Source organism: Bombus impatiens, unplaced genomic scaffold, assembly GCF_000188095.3.
Source record: "Bombus impatiens unplaced genomic scaffold, BIMP_2.2 scf_0058, whole genome shotgun sequence".
NCBI lineage: Eukaryota > Metazoa > Arthropoda > Insecta > Hymenoptera > Apidae > Bombus > Bombus impatiens.
This window is the reverse complement of record NT_176477.1, coordinates 297,468-314,584: the sequence shown is the minus strand read 5'-3', so window position 1 is coordinate 314,584 and position 17,117 is coordinate 297,468. Positions and strand designations below refer to the sequence as shown.

The 17,117-nt window shown below is 31.2% G+C and overlaps 1 protein-coding gene across 1 annotated transcript in view; it reads right to left on the bottom strand.

Moving 5' to 3' along the window:
• Nucleotides 1-3,666: 3,666 nt before the first annotated feature.
• Nucleotides 3,667-17,117, bottom strand: part of LOC100741846 (netrin-1-like) — a 107,902-nt gene continuing 94,451 nt past the window's right edge. The window contains 3 exon segments of the mRNA XM_003485438.4: nucleotides 3,667-5,022; nucleotides 5,752-5,962; nucleotides 6,634-6,702. Coding sequence (XP_003485486.2) covers nucleotides 4,878-5,022; nucleotides 5,752-5,962; nucleotides 6,634-6,702 — 425 coding nt within the window. The 3' untranslated portion in view covers nucleotides 3,667-4,877.

Below are 17,117 nucleotides of genomic sequence, written 5' to 3'. Positions count from 1 at the left end.
ACATACAACTGGTCAAGAATTTCGTAAAATCTCGGACCTGTAATCGGTATTCTTCCATCTACAATACTATCGCGCGAATCATTCTTAACTAAACGGTGCAGTTTTTGCTTTTAACACGCTCGAAGGAAATTGAACAACGGAACTAACAATAAGATCATCTTACTTCTACATATGCTGTAATTATTTTGTGTAATGACACCGAATGATCGTTAGTTCTCAACTGTTAATTTTTTGCAATCTGCCTTACAAATATATCTATATATGTATGTATATAAAGAACAAATTTTTGTTATCAATCGATGTTGCATCTTTATAAAAACGTCTTAATAAACCTAATTATTTGTTGCTACGAAATAGTTACGCGAAGTATTAAATCATCTTAACGTGTAAGGATAGTTTTCAGAATGCAAAAAATCAAGGTGTTACATCATTCTAATTTCTAAGTCTCTTATAAAAGGATTGGAAGATGTGTTCAAATCATTTCGAAGTGATAGAACAGAATTAAATATGCGTTTATACTATGCCTCGTAATATTACAAAATTCGATCGGCCGTGACATCTTTAGCAATTTGATCGAGATATTATAATAAGCCACATCGATCGATCGATCTTCCTTGTAATGTAATACATCATCCTGTACGTATATCCTTTCTTTCTAACACTCAAATATATGTACTAATTTTGTGAATAGCTGATATATTCTTTACTTATACTAAAGCTATTTTACGTTGGTACATTTTATACACGTAATTATAGCATAGGCGACGGAAACAGTGAATCTTCGAAATAACGTCTCGCGAACAATGAGATTACAATAATTAAAGTATGATTCTCTTACAAAAATTCTCTTGCCGTTGATGTCGAACAGTGTTATTTCAATCGAATATTATTAGTCGTGTTCATTACTTTAATTTTTATTTACGTGACTCTTTTTTAGTTTTTTTTTATAATAGAAATCATAAATTTAGGAGAATAATCCAGTTTCTTTCAAATACACTTATAATATTTATTAAGGAAAACAAATAGAAAACATTTTTTTTTGTTTATGATACTTTCTATCAGAATGAAGATACATTTTAAGCGATTAAGTAATTAAAAAACAAATGATTAGAAAAATATTTCTCTACCTATCAAACCTCGTAAAAAGGGTCACATAAACGAAGATTAGAGTACGTATATCATCTTACGTCGGTTTTATATAAGTTCGCTATTACGATCACATGAACACATGCAGCGTTCGGTATTTATTAATATCGTAAGTACATTGATGCATCGTTGATTTTGATATATAAAACGATGCTTAATCATTCTTCAATCGAGGAGGCAAGATATTGTTGTTACAAATCAGAATTATTTTCACAAATTTTTTAAATTGATATTTTATTCTAAATTATGCTACGGATGTTTTGCTTCGATTGGTTTTAATAATAACTAATGAAGAATTTCTCTAATATTTTTGAAGTAAATTTTCTTTTTACGTTTTTTATAGCCGTGAATATTATAAACTAATCAAAGTTGATTGATCGATAGAGATCTTTTGTAAAGAGAATTTTCTCGATTTGAAATAGAAAACGCTAACAAGTATTGAAATAAACAAGTACATACAGAATGTCTTAAAAGTAATACATATATTGTATTCACTATCCAAATTTCAATTTTGATGTGCATGATAATAAAAATGCATAGAAATGCTTGGTAAAATAAATTTTGCTAAACATTAAGCTTGCAATTAATTGAAAAGTTGTTAATTAGGTAAAACTTTTAGTTTCGAATTTAAGAAAGGATGAATATCCAGCACCCTATATACATGTAGCTAATATAAATAAAATCATAGTTTAGGAAACGATTGAAAATATTTGTTGTTTATTTGAAAGATGTTGATAAGAAAATTAATTGTCGAATATTACAAATAAATTTTTTCGATATAGCTGATTTAAAAAACTTTTAAGGGAAATTATAAGATGTACGTGCCTGTCACTGTTAGGAACTTATTTGTTAAGCAGGACAATTATCATAAATCATTTTATTTAATGTACCTGTATATGTGAATGTTGTTATAATTAATTCCACTTAACGATAAAGTTTCCCATTTCATTTGTAAAGTTTCCACAGTTGGGTTATTTTTTATTGTCGAAGTATACACGAATAACATGCAGGGAAAACAAGTTTTAAAATTCGGAAGAACAATTGATTATGTTCATGTTATGTAAAATTATAAAAGGAAATTTCTCATTACTAATATACACATACCCTTTTGTACGAAATTTCATATTAAAGCGCATTAAATATACGTTAATTAAGTAAATACCGTTTCCCTTTATGTCTTGTCAAATTTTATGACGACAACAAGGTTAATTTTAATCATCGTAACATTTGAAGCTACGACAATTCTTTTTGCAGCAAGTAGTAACCGATCATTCGATGAATAGTTATTTCCACACATTTCGAGCTTAGCCTCTATATTTCTTCGATAATCGTTACTACTATTATTATCACTACTGCTACCAATAATAATACTAATAATAATATCAACTAGAAAAGAATCTTAATAATTTATATAGAAAATGTACAAGAAAATCTACATTCAACGTACGCGTATATCTTTATAAATGTGATCGATTTGTGATAACCGAATGAGAGAAGAATAAATAAATTAAAAAAGAAGGTTATACTATATGAGAAAAATGGGAAGTCTGAGAGCGGGGAAAAGACCATGTACAATGTACAACGTTGTAAAATCTTATTGTTAGTCTAATTGGTGGCATAACTGCAATAAGAGAGATGAAATATCGCTTTGGAGGAACGATTTCTAAACCCAAAGAGTTTGAAGTACATGACATAAAGAATCTTTTGGACAAAACACCATGTGTCCACATTTTTGTCAATAATAAAACTCAACAGAATTTATAATATGTATACATACATGTCATCAAATAAAAGGAAAATAAGGTAGTAAAAACTTGTTTATCTGAATTCTCGTATATAAATATTGGCAAATTGCAGGCAGTGTTTGTGCACAAATATTGTGTACATTTCCAATTATTATGTAAATTATACATATAATAATATTGTGTATTGTTATTTGATTGAATATATTGTGCTTGTATAATAATTTACTTTACGTAATTTGCGTATTATAGAAATACAAGGTACAATAGAATGTACTATAGCACATATTTGTTGTATAGCTATACGTACTCGTATATGAGTGTTTTATAAGCTAAGAAAGGATGATAGAAACTTTGATTTTAGTTAGATTATACATATCCTAAGAATTAGAGAAACAAGTTTTTGTTACTTATGTATATATATAGTTTATTAATTAATAAACAGATTTCCCAATTGCATGAAATGAATGCGTTCTTTCTATTTTTTGACACATCTTTAATTAAAGTAAAAGAAAAAATGGAAGTATTACGAATTTACTAATAAAATCATTATACCGATTATTATTCTTTTGATTACGCGTGTCAATATTGCATATTCTTCGCATTCGTAGTGTATCTGTATTATATGTAACAAACTATAAAAATGACATATTTGTACGAAATGGTGGTTACGACTGATATGCATATAATTCTAATTTACTACCGAATACTGCACATTTGATTCATTTTATTAATACATTTAACGGCATACAACATTCTTATCGATTTGTTTCGCACATTTTGAGCAAAATGTTAAATTTGGGACTTAAAAACGTTAGGTTTTAACAAAGGTAAAGTATATACGTTGCTTGATATTCAAATTGCAACGTAGCGTAGTAAAAATCAATTTATGAATTATAATTTGTAAAACGTAACTTCCTTTATTGTAAGTTATAGTGCGATATCAATCTCTTCTGGTTTATGATATAAATTGAATAGAAAAAAAATATAAACTATAAAATTCATAGAAAATGTATACATATATCGATATAAGTGTCTAACTAAGTCTAATTTAATACAAAATATTGCATTTTTGGTTGGATGAAATGCATGTGAGAAATGTTGTTGTTGCAATATATGTATACACAATTTTTCCAAATTTCTAGAAAATTGTTGCATATTCTACAATACATTGTAAAATAATAGAAATCTCTAATTAGTATACATACTTCACGTGTTCTATTACCTAAATTATTTAAAAAGTTATAAAAAATACATACAGAGATGCGTACATATATTTACCTACTATCTTTCAAAGATGTGAGAAACATGTACATATTTCCATATAGACCAGATATAGCAAATTTTAGAACATGCCAACTAAAATCCTAAGCTCAAAAAAAATATGTCATCGAGACTGTTACATTTATCAAATTTACAGCTTTATTTATAAAAATTGTATAACATAATATACAAAAGTTATAAACTCTTAGAAGTAAGTTAACGTGTATTTGGAATTATTTGTCAGAAAAATCAACAAAAATAACCAAAACATTAACGAATAAAATTAAGTTATCAAATAAACTGTTCATCATTTTATTCTATATAGATTTTCCTTTCTATATTGACGATCCTTGACGTAAACAATTTATTAAGTTTGATAAATTAAAAGTCTCTGTATGCAATATAAAACCAACTTACGCGTGTATTTGGGTTCTCACTTGCACTTCATTTCGTTTGAGTTTCTTTGTTACTTATCATTAATCTTAGGACGTCGTCGAGTATTTTTATTTCGTTCAATAAGTATGCGAGAGTACATACAGCTATTGGCAGTTTTGAAAATGAATGTGCATCCTTTTCTACGTACATATACGAGTAAAGTTTTAACTTCTGTTTCTCAATCTCTCTGGTTCGTTCATTTTCTTTTATTCCATCTTTTTCTTCTCCGCTGCTTGCTCTATCTTCCCAATCTTTCTCCGTCTAATTTTCCTTGGTGTGATGCAAATTAGTTCAATGGCACGATTTTGCCCTCCGCTGGAAGCGTCGCATTCGACGATGCCACTCGTCGCGCCATTCGATCACAATCGACCTCTGCGTCACTGTCAGTCCACCTTGACCTCCGCCATCGCTTTCTTGACCAAGAATCAAGTACGATCTGGAAATTTCAATGGTCTAACTAAAAAATCAATTCGTTATTGTTTATCATCCCCTAACTCTTTATAACTAACATTTCATTTGCTTAGTAGGTGTAAAAGAGAGAAAAAATACAAATTAAAATGCAATTCATAAGGTTATACTTTCTTGGTTTAATCGACATAAATAGATCATTCGATATTCAGGATAGTGAGATAGTGTAAATATTAATACGATGCAACAGTACATAGTCATAAAACGAAATAAAATTAAAAGATTAAACATATGGATGCACATAGCTTTACAAATGGTTAACTTGCCTCGGTATATTATATTATTTAAATATTTTTGTAAATTCTTGATCCATCGATATTTTATTCTATTCCAGCCCTTTTTAAATTAACATATTTATATTGTAATAATTTTATCAAGTATGTGAAATTGCTTCTATTTTTAGCAAGAACATTCATCATTACCGTTTTAAATAATAATCTGATTAAGTTGTATAATTCGATGTAAAAAGTATGAATAAAGAAAGTATAGAATCCAACCTTCGAAAGTTAATTTATTAATTTTGTTTACATCACATATATACTTACTTGTTCCTTATCACAATATTTTATGCTTTTTTCGTGGTAATTATTTTAAGATATTTTTTAGAAAATACGCTTATTAAGATATTATTGAAGGATTTCTTTAAAATAAAAATTTTGGTTCATTGCAAACTTTAGATATGTATCAAATAATTTACCTGTTTGGCTTGATTTTCGGGCATCTACAGGCTAAGTCGGCCGAGTGTACGTAAAGAAACACGTCACCACGACGAATCCTCGAGTTTGAAGATTTTTTATAAATAAAGTCAACATTTAAGGTGAAACGTATCCAAACTGAACCAGACACGCTTGTTCCTGCTGGAGAGCCATCGTTCTTTTTGTGTCTATCTGTTATCCTACCCAGAATAGCTGAAAGAAAAAATATGGGGTAATCTCTTAGTTCTACCTTTTTTTTATGATTTACCGTATTTACATATTTTACAAGTTTAAAAAGGTGTAACGTTTTCTAATTTATACATTTCGTTAATTATGATCTCTTGCTTAACACGATACATAAGGAATTAAAAAGATTTGCTTCATTTACGGTTACATCATTGACGTACACGGGTAAACTAATATCGTTCATGGTGCAATGAATTTAAGTTACATTACGCCATATGCAGTAATGCTACTTGTTATTTCATTTGTGACCGGAAATCAAGAAATATCGTCACTTTACTGCTGGTTGCATAGCAAATGAATCACGAAGGAGTATGATAACAGTAATTTCTGTTAATTTTGCCGGCGATCTTAAATAATTACGATTGCTAAATGCTACGTTATGGCTAAAGGAGAGAAAATAGATGACGCAAAGAATGTATAAATAATATGAGAATTTGTCTATATTCTGATAAGAATTTTTTATTGAAATTGAAAAAATTGCTTGTCTTTTTAATAAGCACGTAAACTGAGGATATTTATATTATGAGAAAGAAATAATGGTAATATCTATGTATCATTTTTTACTTTAAACAGAATCTTAAAAATTCTTAGAATTATTTTTTGTAGTGACACATAATCTACCCTGATTGCATACTTACCATAATCTCTTTTGCAATACTTGTTCAGGTTCAATCTTTTAGTGCTGGCTCGACATTTTCCACATTGATCTATAACAAACAACATGAGAAATTGCTTATAGACAATATACAAGGATTTATATACAAGAATATGCAAAATATTTTTAGCTAATGTATTGTTTTCTCTATATACATAATTATAAAACGTTTCATATATAGACAGATTTTTGCCACGTTTCACACGTTTATTTCTGTTTGCATTTTCATTAGATTTTCAATTGCATCTCGATTGATAACATATCCCCTTATTAAATGGCAAGAAGCAACAGTTGTCCCTCTTGAGAACCGGGAAAGGACCTAATCGATCTTGCTAATCATCGACTAATAGCTTTAACGAATACAAACTTATGGACACATATACACAATATAAACTTATTGAGGATATTATTAACTAGGCTCTGATGTTTTTTGTGATCTCAGCATATTGTATCTAAATTTCAAGGTAGATTTTCATAATCTCAACCTAGAAAGCAATATAAAGTCACTTCAATTGCTTACTATACATTCGGATTATAAATGTGTAGTAGGTGAATTCGATACTTCAATTATATCGTTGGTACGTATATGTTCTGTATTCAAAGAAGAACCCTTTTTGAAATTTTATGCGTTAGTTTATGGTTTCTTATTTGTTAAACTGGTTTATAGGATGTAATCAGAATAGTCAATAATATTTTATTAATACGCTCTATTATTATTATTGGGAACAGTTGTGGGTGCAGCTATCCATTTATTATCTAATCATTCTATCCAACGAAACGATATCCATCTATACTATTATCTCAAACGACATGGCCACCGTACAACGTGTCCTCGTCCCGAAGTCCCGCAATTAACTTTCTTTGGAATATGTTCCAGTGTAACAGCTCTTAGCCTGATCATAACTAATCATCTTTGCGAAGGATATGCGTAATATGCTTTATAGAATAATAATGCATCGATTGAAGAAACATTAGGTTTACTTTATGTAGCAAAACGCTATAATTTTACACGTTCCTTTAATTCACTATACCTCAGGTATTATATTTCCTTCATGTTCATCGATTATTGTTTCTAAAAGCATTGACTAATGTTAGTTATAGAATATTAACAGCATCGTTATTTGAGCTTAATAAATTGTTTTCCTTAGTATACAAAAAAATTAAAAAATTGTCATCTCTTGTAAGTAACACATACCTATATACACATACTATATACGATTATTTCAATGTACTCAAAAATATTTTTTTTTCTTGTTTAATAGAGTTTTTTATACGATCATTTATCTAGTGATTTGTATAAGACAACGGAAGCTTTATTTTACAGTAAATCATTGATATCATTTGGTGAATTATAACACGAAGTACTTGCCTATTTCAAGTACATACAAATCGACATAGAAGCGTACTATATCAAAATGAAGTATATATATTACCGAAAACAAGACTAAAGCAGTAGATACACGATTTAAGATACATCAGATTGGTGTACATGAAACGGACTGATGATAAAAATATAGAAGTAAGGACAGAGAGTTTGTAAAAAGGATTGAAATAAACACAAAAACTTCTGTTTGTAAATTTCATGCCGTTTTAATGAACCGTAGGCTCTCTGCAGGTCGATAATAGAATCCGTACAACGTACCGAATCCCCCGAACTACGAATCCAAACTACACGCAACCAGTACACACGCGCTTCGCTCCACTTCGCTTTTGCTCGTTCGTTGGCTAACCAAATTAAACGTAATTTGAATTTCGTTTGAAATTCAATCGATGTTCCGTTGGTAGACGGGTTCGCGTTATCTAGTAAAAAATAATGAAAATTCTACGCCCGTACCAAGTTACGGTCACGTTCGTCCATGCTCGAAACTGTCTGTCGATATTTCAAAAATTTTAATTCTGTCAAACAAAATACCAAAAAGAACAAATCGCTCGGAGAAACTTTTCGAACGTTGATATTTTGTGCAAACGTGACTTTTCATTCTGTTTTCAATTTTCCATGCATGCAGCATTTCTATGAGATAATTCTCCTGGCTTGTAACGATGGATCTATAGAATGAAAATTCATTAAATAAATTAATAATGAAATTGGCAGGTAGTTTGATCTTAATTCCTTCGACCATCGCCTGTAAAATATTTCTCAAAGAAGAGGCTTGCAATTAACTACACAGCAATATTGAAATATTGATGGAAATTTTGGAGGCCTGGTCAATCTGATAACTTATAATACTTATATTCTTATATATACTTATAATACTTATATTTCCTAAAAAAGTGTGTGCAAGCGAAAGTTAGTCATTTCGGGCAAGTTCAAGTTCTATCAAGTTTTATAGATCTTTAGATTGTAATACTCAAATTTACGAACAAAAGATGTTATTAGATTAGTCTTTGCTATAATTTATTTGTACTGTAATGTTGTTTCTATAAGGAGCATAATTTATGGCATTACCATGTACATAAATTTTCTTGTCGCATGTAATTTCTGTTACGAAAGAACACGAAATTAAGCAGTGTTTCTTAGTAAGAATTCGCTAGTAGTAGACAAATTTCGTTGGCAGCTCGTTAAGTATACCATCGAATCAATTAACCGAATTACGAAATGGATAATATGAGTCGAAAGCGAACCAGATATGCCGGTTAGCTGCTATGCCACGAATCGATCGTGATGGCAGAGACCTCAGACCATAATCCGTTTAATTCCTGACTAACGAGACATCCTTTGTGTCGATTAACCCGTGCCAATCGGCATCAACCGAACGAGCAATAGCTTCGCCATCAAATGTATCCCAAACCGTAAGGTCCGCTTTCCGATCGAGCGATTCGATCGATCGAATAGATGCACCTCGAAACTGATTTCAGTTGCTCTCCTCGCCGCAATGAGTCCGATGGTATATTGCAATCACCGAACAAACCACCTAAATCCAATGTTCCAGACCAAAAGTCAGATGTAACCGCAATCCTCTACAACTTTATGTCGATTTCTACGTAAGGCGTTACGTAAATTTTGTCGTGATTTAACAATTTTTTGTCCTCTTTCTTTTCATATGTCAAACGATGTATGAACAAAAGAATAGAAAAGTATGCAGATTACAAGAATGGAAGATCATTCGAATATTTACTATTATGTGAACATCGAAATAATTCACTTTTCATATGTATCAATATACATATAAAAATGCATACGTATAAATATTATTCCAAAATATATTTCATTTTATACTATTTCATTCTACCTTGTGACATTCTTATCAATTTTTAACCATTTTAAAGATCTTCAATATAGCCTTAATTAGTATATATACAGAATTCCATCCTGCGCAAGTACTTGAATTTTTTTTCTTTTCCTTTATTTTTCTTATTTATTCCATCTTTACGATTCATGTATCAGTATGAAGGGAAAATTTCAATTTTCTATTGAGAAATCAGAGACCTGTCTCTGCAAGAGATGTTAATGTTTATTTAATATTCAAATCACGATAGATTGAGTAATGATGGACTTCTATTCTGTTTGTGTTTTACGCGCAGAAATTACCATGGGTTATTTCGTAAAAAAGAAATCTTTTAACATAGACCAGTTTTACATTTTTTCTAAATATTCCCGTTTCTTTTAGCGCTCGAATATAGGATGCACGCGAGGCATACTCGCAGTCGTAAAGTAACGTCTTAATTATAAAAGGGTCTTGTGGTACGATGCATGCCTTACGAGGCACCCTAAGTATCTTACCGCGTAACGGCCGAGTGGGACTTTAATGGACGCGTGGGTGCTTGCCTGCCAGTCGTGACAGTGTAGAGTGTAGAGAATCTACGGTTTTTCGTACGACTACCTTTTGAAACGCCCCCACCCTGCAAGGGTAAGCGTAAACGGTGCTTTTAATGCGATGTACTTTCACGACGAAATTAAATGACTGGAATCATAGTCTACCGTTTAAACGAAATTTACATAGACATTTACTTGTCATCATACCCTCTAGTAAGTTGCGCCAACGCAACGAGTCGAGCATTTGACACTAATACCTCTAACTTCTTTTCGGTAGGTATTGTATGCGTTTCAAATCTATTATCGTTTGCTTCGAAAATTCATATCATCAGAGTTTCTAGGGAATTTTCTAATTTAGGTTTTACCTGAGATAAGTACAAGCATGTCTATTTGTCATTTTTATTACGTATGAACTTTGTTGTATAGTTAGATATTAGTTCGATTTTATTATATACAATACAGCTTTATATTACGTATGTCTATATTAAAAAGGAGGAAACCTTTTGTGAAGAAAGTAGTATCTAATTGTAAAGTAAATAAAAGTAACAAATAATAATTTTAGAAGAACGATTCCGAACTTTTTCATCTTCGCGACCACAATCTTTTTTCCTCGGGTTTATATAATCAATATGTTTCTATTGTTTAAAAATTATGGAATTACCTATTTATTGTCGTTGAAGACGTTCGTAACTTCTTACTCGTAACATAACTGAAGAATTTTTAAGTTGTATACGATTGGTTATATGTACATATTTACATTTACACGTAAAACAATTATTTTTAGCAACACATGCACATTTGTTTACGCATTTGCTATAACATTATTTTCATCTAAGTTTAATAAGACTTTTTAGAATTCACTTATGGGTACAGTATAAGATACTTTTTTTCTATCATTTACTATATATTAATCATTCTTATTATGATTCATCTAGGGATTTTGTGCGACGCGTAGATGAAACGAGACAAGTTTAGGGAAAGTTTCATGATATTAGAAGCTGAGGCGCGACCTGGAGTAATGGAAGTTGAATCGCAGGGGTGAAGGGAGGAGTCAATTAGTCTTGATTTAAATTAGCTACGGCGGCTGGTAATTAACTTTGGTTTAGGACCCAACCGGCAAGCCTGTACTGTAATAATGAAGATAATTATTACGATAGAAGTTATCATATACCGAGTGATACAATATTTTAAGAATATTCCAAATACATACGTCACGCTATTATAAATATAATATTAATTTTAATATTAAATCTATAATGCTAATAACATTATAGATATATTATTAATATTAATATATTAATAATTAATTGTGATACAAAAAGTTCTTTTATATTAAGGAATAACTTATATCACTAATATTCAAATATTTTGTAAATAGGGTAGTTTTATCCCACCTACTCTATTGTATAATCATTAATTAAATAAATTTTCAAAATCTAAAAATTACTTTCAAGATTTATCAACTATTAGAAAGCAATCACGGTATCGTCGAGAATATATATTATCGAACTAAATTGTGAAAGGGTGACACGATGAGTTTATCATGCTGTCAAACGTCCCCTTTGGCGAAATGCGTGTTCAGCTTTAATAGTCCACGAAAAACAGATCGATTGCTCATCGTGAGTACGTAGCATTGACAAAGCGAAAGGTCATTTCCTTCGAAACATTCTTTTCGTTATACGGATGTACACCATACATCGTAAAATTCTTCCCACAAATGGACTTGTAATATAATGAACGTAACATCAAGTAGAATTGATTCGATTAGCGAATTCCAATTCAATCCAGATATTAATAGAAAGTAGACGGTTTAGTAAGATTAAATTTGTAAGATGTCTGAAAAATTGTACACAGAATAAATTGAATTAAAATACTTGTAGACATTTAAACAAAGTGAATTTCGATTTGTTTTGATTTTTATTTTGTTGTTTATTGTGGCATGTAACGAAAGGATACGGTCAGAGCTACTTTAAAATGCATCCATGATTGCGGAAAAGGAAGAAAACGGGAAAGAGAACGAATCGATGTGATGTACAAACAGTACCAGGGCTATGTTTCCTGAAATGGAAGGACCCTTAGTGGGCGTTTATTCGAGCGCATACGCAATACGCACAAGCAATAGGTTCACGCGTCGGTACAGTAAGCGAACTGTAAATTAACTCGCCTTGTAAACTAGACAACAAGTTTATCTCTGCTTCTTTCATACTGATGCTTCTTTGACGCGTTACACGTCTATTGTTTTTATCCCTTAAACCAATTAATTTCGGTTATTTTAATAAAATCAGGTAAAGTATTCTAATCGGTGTCGATCATGTTATTGATCTCCTGCCTTTTGATTTCATTAACTGCTATTTCTAATTGTACCGTATCACGTTCCGTACGTCATTTAGTTAGAATGTCAAAAGAATGCTACAAGTTACAATGGATAACTAGATTAACTAAAGCTCAATTATTATTGGGGACTTAAAACATAAAATACGAATTACACTTTAGATTTATCATAAAATATATGTTATATATTTGAAGGTAGTATCTATTAAGATGATACATATCTTGTAAATGTACCGAAATTTTATACATTTGTCTGTAGCCTATGTAACCTATCTATAATGTACATATAATATTATGAGTTAAAATTTTTACACATTTATTTTATTAACAAAATATGCACATATTCATATACATTTACAATTTATCATACACAGAGCTTTGCGCAAGAAAGGAATAAAAGCTATTAAAGATTACATTGGGAGAAAGTTGTAATACTAAAAATTATGTATATAGCATCATATTTACAATATGCCGAGATACGATGCAATGAACCTTTAAACAGAAAACGGCAGTTCTCTCGATACTTAGTTATTTAATGTCAATTTCATTTATCTGAACGTTAATACTGATTCGTTATAAACAACGTGGATAGTTAAACGTCGACACGATGATAGTTCTACTTCCTTTCAGCATCAATTTTAGGTTTTCCATCGAATTTTTAACGAATTTACGAGGTGAAATCGTAACTCACCGGCAAGCTGGCTCGATACAACGTAAGTACTAACATGTTATTACGTTCAGGTGTATGGCAGGGCAGAAAGCATCGATAGCCGTGGGCATTCCGTTTTTAGCATCGCGGGCTCATTGTTCATAAGCGTTGCAAACTAGTAGCTGGAGGATACTCGTCGCTCCTTCTCGAATGCTATTCTTGCAAGGAATAAGAGCATCTCGTATCGCGTATGCAGGCGTGCATACATCGCATCGAGAGTATGCATCTTGCGTCACGAATCGCATCTATATGTTAATGTTGCACGCAACCGCGCGCGTAATTCTCGTTGCACGCACCCACGCACTGGTTCCGTGCTTCGCTGCCGATGCATATGAACGCGATTGCGGAAATCCTGCAATCCGTCCCGGGACTATTCCAGTTCTTTCGATCACGGCAAATTGATATTAACACCCTTTATCTATACTAATTGATGTACATAAAATATTGCACCTGAACTATCTTTATTATCATTTCCTCTAGCCTGCGGAATCGTTTAATTGTAATCTCATGTACTTATAATTAGAAAAGTTCTGTTTTTCAATATTCGACGATTAAATGGTTTCCAATTCTTAATAAATTACAATATAAATTTTTCAACTTTTTTTCGTTCTATTTTATATGTTTCGGTAATACATTTGATGTCGTGTAAATGAATATACAATAGAATAGACTTTCTATTCTAATATTCCTAATATTACAATTTCTTTATAGTAACAACTTCAAACAATAATGCTTAAATTAAACAACAAATTTAATAATAAAGTCGTAATAAAAAATACATTCAAGGATTTTTTTGGATCTAATAACACAGAGTTTTTTATTGAAAGTACATGCATGTTTTACATGGTCAAAGTGTAGCGAGTCCAGTGGAGTGTAAGTACTTTGATTAATACATATTACTCTCCACAAATATTACTTTCGGTAGTCAATGGAAATTGCAAATATAAATTCAGTTATTGCATTTGCAACAACCAAATAGTATCACACCATAAATTTAAATGTTATGTTTCAATTACTCAGCAGTATATAGCAATATCGAATGAAAATTAAAGAATTGTTTTCTATAATTTGGAAATGTTTTATTTTGTGTATTTAATATTTAATCGTACTAAACCGTCAACCTCTCGCAAGCGCGATCCCTTGCTTTTCTTTTTGAATGCATATGCAGGCAGTCGATTAATTCTTTTGAAAACACTCGAACGTTATTAATTATCGAGCGAGCTGACGCTTGAATATAAGTTCACAGACAAAAATCCCACATTACGGTCAACGTATCAAACATGTAGTGCACAGCATTATACAATAAGTATATCCCTTGTTATCCCTAAGAGTGCAATTCTACTTAACTATAAAACCTACGGGCTCGATAATGGTTTTGGGTATGTAAGTACTTGTAAGGCATTCAATCGCTCCGACGGGAGTAGTTTTCCTTTACTCATTTCTCGAGCTAACAGAACCAAATAATTTTCAAATGGAATCGCGTCTACATGTGCACATGGACGCAGTGCAGCGAAGACGCGTGGAAATAAACGTCGGACCATTAAAGGGTCTCCGTACAAATGTATATCTGAGACTAAATAATAACTTGGGAACCAACCCTCCTGTATCATTGCGTTCAGCGACCACTCACGGGAGGCGTAGGAGGGGGAGAAAGCTTACCAAAAAGAGAAAAGGAGTTAACAAACGGAAAGGGAAACGGAGGTAAAGGGAAACACCAAACATGGAGCGAGAAAGACAAAGACAGAAAACACGACAAAAATACAAAAATATTGCAAGGAATATAAGGCAAAGACGAACAGATGGAATATTAATTTTGAATATAAGGAAAGCAAAGAAATAAGATTGCTTGAACGAAAATACAATTCAATTTAATATTCCAGATATTGCGTTCATTTCTTAACAGGTATAAATTGAAGAATCATTTATTAAAAAAATATACCGATTGCCTTTGTAATATATATAATGGATAAAATTCACAAAACGGAGTAAGTTGTTTGTAGATTTGAAGAGGTACTTGTTCTATATTATTTCTAAAATTATCGTTACCGTTGAAAAATGTTATTGTCGTTGGTAATTACGGACATTACTTACGAAAAGCTAAAAATTATCTAAGGAGGTGTTTCTCCGAGGACATATTTACACTTCTATATCTTTCAGAATAACAATGCTGTTCGTAAATAGGACTATTGGTTTTATTCGAAGGAAATACATCATTCATCAGCGACAATAACTATATCTACTCTCATAAAGTTGAGCTCCTCTTATCTGCAAATTATTGCGTCGAGATGGTAATATGTAATAGTGGGAGTAACTGGAACCTCGAGGCAATGATATGATACTTGATCCTACTATTGAACATGTCTACGAGACAGGATAATGCGTCGTTATTTATTGTTGTTATACTCAACATATTTCTTTTGATAACGATACTCATAGCTGAAATTTGTTAGTATTATCTATAGTAATAGAGCTGACAGAACGAAGGAAAACGAATAAGAAGTTTAAGATTTATATTAATAGTACGAGGAATGCATATGTATGTATATCTTGTATGTACTAATAATTGTTACATAATTCTGCAATTAAGCAATATAGTATGATTACTCTTACCTTTTCCTTTTAATCTCAGCATTTCTCGAGATAGAAATTTGAACATGTTATTGTATTTCCTTTCAGGATTATTCGTAATTTCATTAACCAAACTAAACAATATGAATATGGTATAGGTACTTTCAAAAAAATGCATTTGCTTTAATAATAATTAAACATGTGTATTATTACGTTACTAAATGGTAAAAATTAGAAACCAAAGATTTTAGAACGAATAAGTAGTCGATTTAACCGTAAATGATTACATAGACAATTTGATTTGATGTTACGATTTATTCCTGTGTACACACTACACACGTGTGAATAAAAACGGTAAATTTTATGCTCGTACAACCGTACAAGTAGGCCGTTGGAAACTTAGAGCAAATGGGCAAGCCGCAAGTGAGGGTAGCTTTAATTAAGCCATTAGGGTGGCTGAGAGGCTGCGACCAAGCGGCTAGACATTCCAACCCTCTATTCCCTCTCTCTTTCTCTCTTTTTACGTCGCGTCTGCCAAATTAATATTATGCTTACATTCCATACTGCCACGTGGCAAGCGGGTTTGTATCAGTATAAACATTCTAGTCTACCTTCTCTGCATTTTCCTATATGTATGTACTGTGAGCATTTCTGTTTGTAGGAATATTATAGCGGAAATTACAAATAAGTTAGATTATTTTCCCGCTACAGACAAATGTTATTATTTTCTATGTACTTTCATATATGTATATTTCTTATCGATCGCTTTTCATGTCGTTTATATTTAGTTATCATTAATTCATTAATAGATCAATATATCAATTATGTCAATAACGACTAATAATCAGTGTTATTCGTATTTATATCGGTATGTTAGTATGGTTTGTTGAGAAACGTAACAAACAGTCTGCATGTATTTACACGAAACAGTTATAGCTTATTGTTAGTGCTAAAGTGTTGTTTGAAACATACATTATGTATAATTCTCCACTTTGCAGTCGAATCACTCTATACTCTATATATTACTTCATTATAGACGTTTAGAAACAATGAAATAGTTGTTTTCATTCATTTTCTTCCCTTAAAGTCTCGAGACTCGAGTCTC